The 3,523-nt window shown below is 34.2% G+C and overlaps 1 protein-coding gene across 1 annotated transcript; it reads left to right on the top strand.

The window, feature by feature from the left end:
* The first annotated feature begins 204 nt into the window (after positions 1 to 204).
* LOC114312885 (F-box/kelch-repeat protein At3g23880) lies at positions 205 to 1,560 on the top strand. The gene has a single exon (XM_028259181.2). It carries the CDS (start codon positions 205 to 207, stop codon positions 1,558 to 1,560), a length of 1,356 nt encoding a protein of 451 aa, XP_028114982.2.
* The last annotated feature ends 1,963 nt before the right edge of the window (positions 1,561 to 3,523 follow it).

Raw genomic sequence — 3,523 nt, 5'->3', positions numbered from 1 at the left:
ATTTTTATGTTTTTTATTTTTTATTTGTTACAACAATTCTTAAAATGAGATTGGAAATTGAGCACATGAATAGAGTACCTAACGGCAAATTCTTCGGAAACAAAACGTGTTGTGCACTCAATCCCCAAGTATATAGCAACAGCAAACCCTATTAGTATCATCATCAGAAAAAATTCATAAAGCTTAAAAAAAGAAGATAGTTTTATGGGGAAAATGCAAACCCTAAGTAAGAAACAGAGGCTAAGAAGAAGAAACAAAATAAGGAAGAGAAAAGAAAACAGAGCAAAATCACAAGTAGTGAACGATTTACCACAAGAAATCGTTGTGGACATTCTCTCAAGATTACCCCTCAAATCGGTGGTTCGATCCATGTGCGTTTGCAAGGGATGGCGTTCTTCGATGGAAGGTTATACGAAAAGCCTTACACGACAAAAAGTTGTGGCTCTAACTCACTCGAAAACTGGGCTGTCTTTTCAATCCATCGACCAACAAGGCTATATCAAAAGCGTTCGTAAACCATGGAAAAAGATTGGATCTAATAGTAGTATTCGCATCGATGGTTCGTGTAATGGGTTGTTACTTCTAGAGATCGACGAGGATTTGTTATTGTGGAATCCGCTCACCGGGTATTCGAAGAAAGTTCTAGCATACGAGCCCTTGCGTGATGAGGAATATCGTGTTGTTTCTGGGCTATGCTTTGATTCCTCGAGTAATGAGTACAAGGTGGTAATGGCACTTTCTCATAGCAGTCCTGATTATGGTGGTGAATTCGTAGTAGTTGGTAGTTTTCGAAACAAAACTTGGACTAGAGTTTCCTTCTCATTCTGTGCTTCTGATGTGCATTCAGGGCCTGTTTTGAATGAAAATCTGCATTGGTTTTCCTCTAAGAATCATAGCTTCCTTTCATCCCACCAGATCGTGTTCTTTGATCCGTTGATTGATGAATTCAGGGAGGTACCAATGCCAGAGCCCAAGGATGGAGATGGAGATATTTTACTTGGTATAGGAGTTCTTGATGGATGCCTTTGTATGGCTCGTTTCGACCATCCTGGAAATTTTGAAGGTAATGTGGAGGTGCTGGTAATGAAGGAATATGGTATGCAAAATTCTTGGGCTATTATGTTCAGCATATCAAATTCGACTGGATTATTTCATTCTTATGATCGGATAGAGCCATTGTGTTCTACAAAGAATGATGAAGTTTTAGTGAATATTTTCTTAAGGGGTAAGAGGAGGCATAATATATGGGCATGCAATTCTAATGACAACTCGCATAGGGAAATTCCATTTTCTGTCAATCATCATTGCTTAATTGATGCAGTTATGTATGAGGAAAGTTTGGAAACACCGCCTAACTACAGTTGGGAAGATGATGAGTTGAGAGGGGAAGCAACATATGATGAAATTTTTCTTTGCAGCTCTCCTCGAAAATTGAAAAAGGTAATGGATTGCTGGGTATACGTGGATTTTCAACAATATGAACATTCAGAATCGAAAAAGTTGGAAGTAGAAGTAGAGTTGGAAGACTTGGTTTCTTATTTAGAACGCAAGAGCTGTTAACGGATCCATGGTTAGAGGGGTTAGAGTATCCACGGTTGGTTAAGGGATCAATTTTTTTTAACGAATAATTTTTGCAGCAATTGCTGATATGTTTTTTTATGTAATTAAGGTATGTCTGTGAGGACTATATTATATGCTAGAGAACAACAAGTGATCAAATAGGTGGAAATTTTTTTTATTGGGCTGTTGAGGTCAATACCCTCAAAATAAGTTTTACTTTTTATCACAGATCTAATAAAGGTGTTTTTGATGTTGAGAATTGATTGAGGCAGAAATGTACAGCATTGAGACTGATAATTGAGATTTCTTGACTCTCTTTTTGATGCAAGCTTATACAGTTTACTAATATTTGATGGGAATCATGTTGGACGCATTTGAAGTACAAAACGATAAAAAACAATGGAACTTCAACTGAAAATTCATTCTTGTACGTGCGGAGGGTCATTCCCACACATGCGGTCTCTCATCCTAAAGTCAAAACATTCTAAAAAATCCGCACGTGCAATGACATTTCCTGAATGTGCGGATCGACCTTGGTTTGCATGCATAATTGACTAAAGCAAAAATGCTACAAACTCAAAAAATTATTTACAAAAATGAATAAATAATTTATATTTAGTGTGGGTGTGTCTTGCATTAAAGTTGGTGTCTTATTTTGAATGTACTCACATAATTAGAATAATTTTGTGTTGCGAGATATGTCTAGAATTTTTTTTAAATTTTTTTTATTTGGGTTTGTCTAGGTTAATTTTATCTTTAACTAGAATTTAATTTGAAATATTTGTAATGTTCCCCTTTTACTATAGGAATAGTTGGTAATCTCGAAGGATTAAGGTGTTAGTAGTCTTGAGGTCTCAATATGCACTGTTGTGATATTAGAATCTTATGTGCTCTGCAACAGTGATAATAGAATTTAACTAAATGAGTTTTAACCTTTTATCACAGATCTAATGTAATAAAGTTTTTTTGAAGAAGTATGAGTGAATATTTTTTTAAGGGTAAGAGGAGGCATAATATATGGTCGTGCAATTCCAATGACAATTCGCATAGGGAAATTCCATTTGTATCATCATTGCTTAATCGATGCAGTTATATATGAGAAAAGTTTGGTTATATCACCTGACTACTATTGAGAAGATGATGAGTTGAGAGGGAAAGCAACGTATGAGGAAATTTTTCTTTGGCACTCTCCTCAAAAATTGGAAAGGATAAAGGATTATTGGAATTATGTGAATTTTTAAAAGTAAGAACATTCTAACTTAAAACAACAATGTTAGAGGGTTACAATTTTTGTGGCCATAATAACTCAAAATTGCCAAAACGACGTCGTTTTCGCATGTTTTGCACCCAAAACGACGTCGTTTTGACAGTTTTGAGCCATTGTGGCTACAAAAATTGTGGTCCTCAAACATTTTCCAACTTAAAAAAGTTAAAAAGTTGGAAGTAGAAGAAGAGTTGGAAGAGTTGGATTCTTATTTGGAACCATCACTGTTGTTATAGGATCTATGGTTTTGAATGTACTCACATAATTAGAATAATTTTCGTGGTAATTGCTGATATTTTTTTTTTATGTGAGATATGTGTCTGAGAGTTATGCTAGAGAATAACAAGTGATCAAATGGTTGGAATTTTTTTTTCCATTGAGTTGTTGAGGTCAATACCCTTTAAATGCGTTTGACTTTTTATTATTGAGCTAACATATATATATATATATATATTTAAAATAAATGACTAAAGTAACATGGTTACAAACTCAAAAAAAATTATTTAAAAAAATTAATTAATGATTTACATCTATTGTTGTGACCGTGGTTCACATCAATGGTTATATGGTTCATAATTTTGTTTTTGATAAGCTCTCACATATTAAAGTTTGGGTATGTTCTTTGACTACCACATTATCAAAAAGGGAAATAACAATTAACCCTATTTAATCAAAATGACTCCTTAGATATTTTCTTAT

The sequence above is a fragment of the Camellia sinensis genome, chromosome 4, assembly GCF_055761805.1.
Source record: "Camellia sinensis isolate YWXY chromosome 4, ASM5576180v1, whole genome shotgun sequence".
In the NCBI taxonomy this organism is placed as follows: domain Eukaryota; kingdom Viridiplantae; phylum Streptophyta; class Magnoliopsida; order Ericales; family Theaceae; genus Camellia; species Camellia sinensis.
Note: the sequence above shows the minus strand (reverse complement) of the source record. Positions and strands in the feature narration are given on the sequence as shown.

Excerpts from the sequence above, each read along its gene's own strand:
- LOC114312885 (XM_028259181.2), top strand. The coding sequence starts at position 205 with ATGGGGAAAATGCAAACCCTAAGTAAGAAACAGAGGCTAAGAAGAAGA.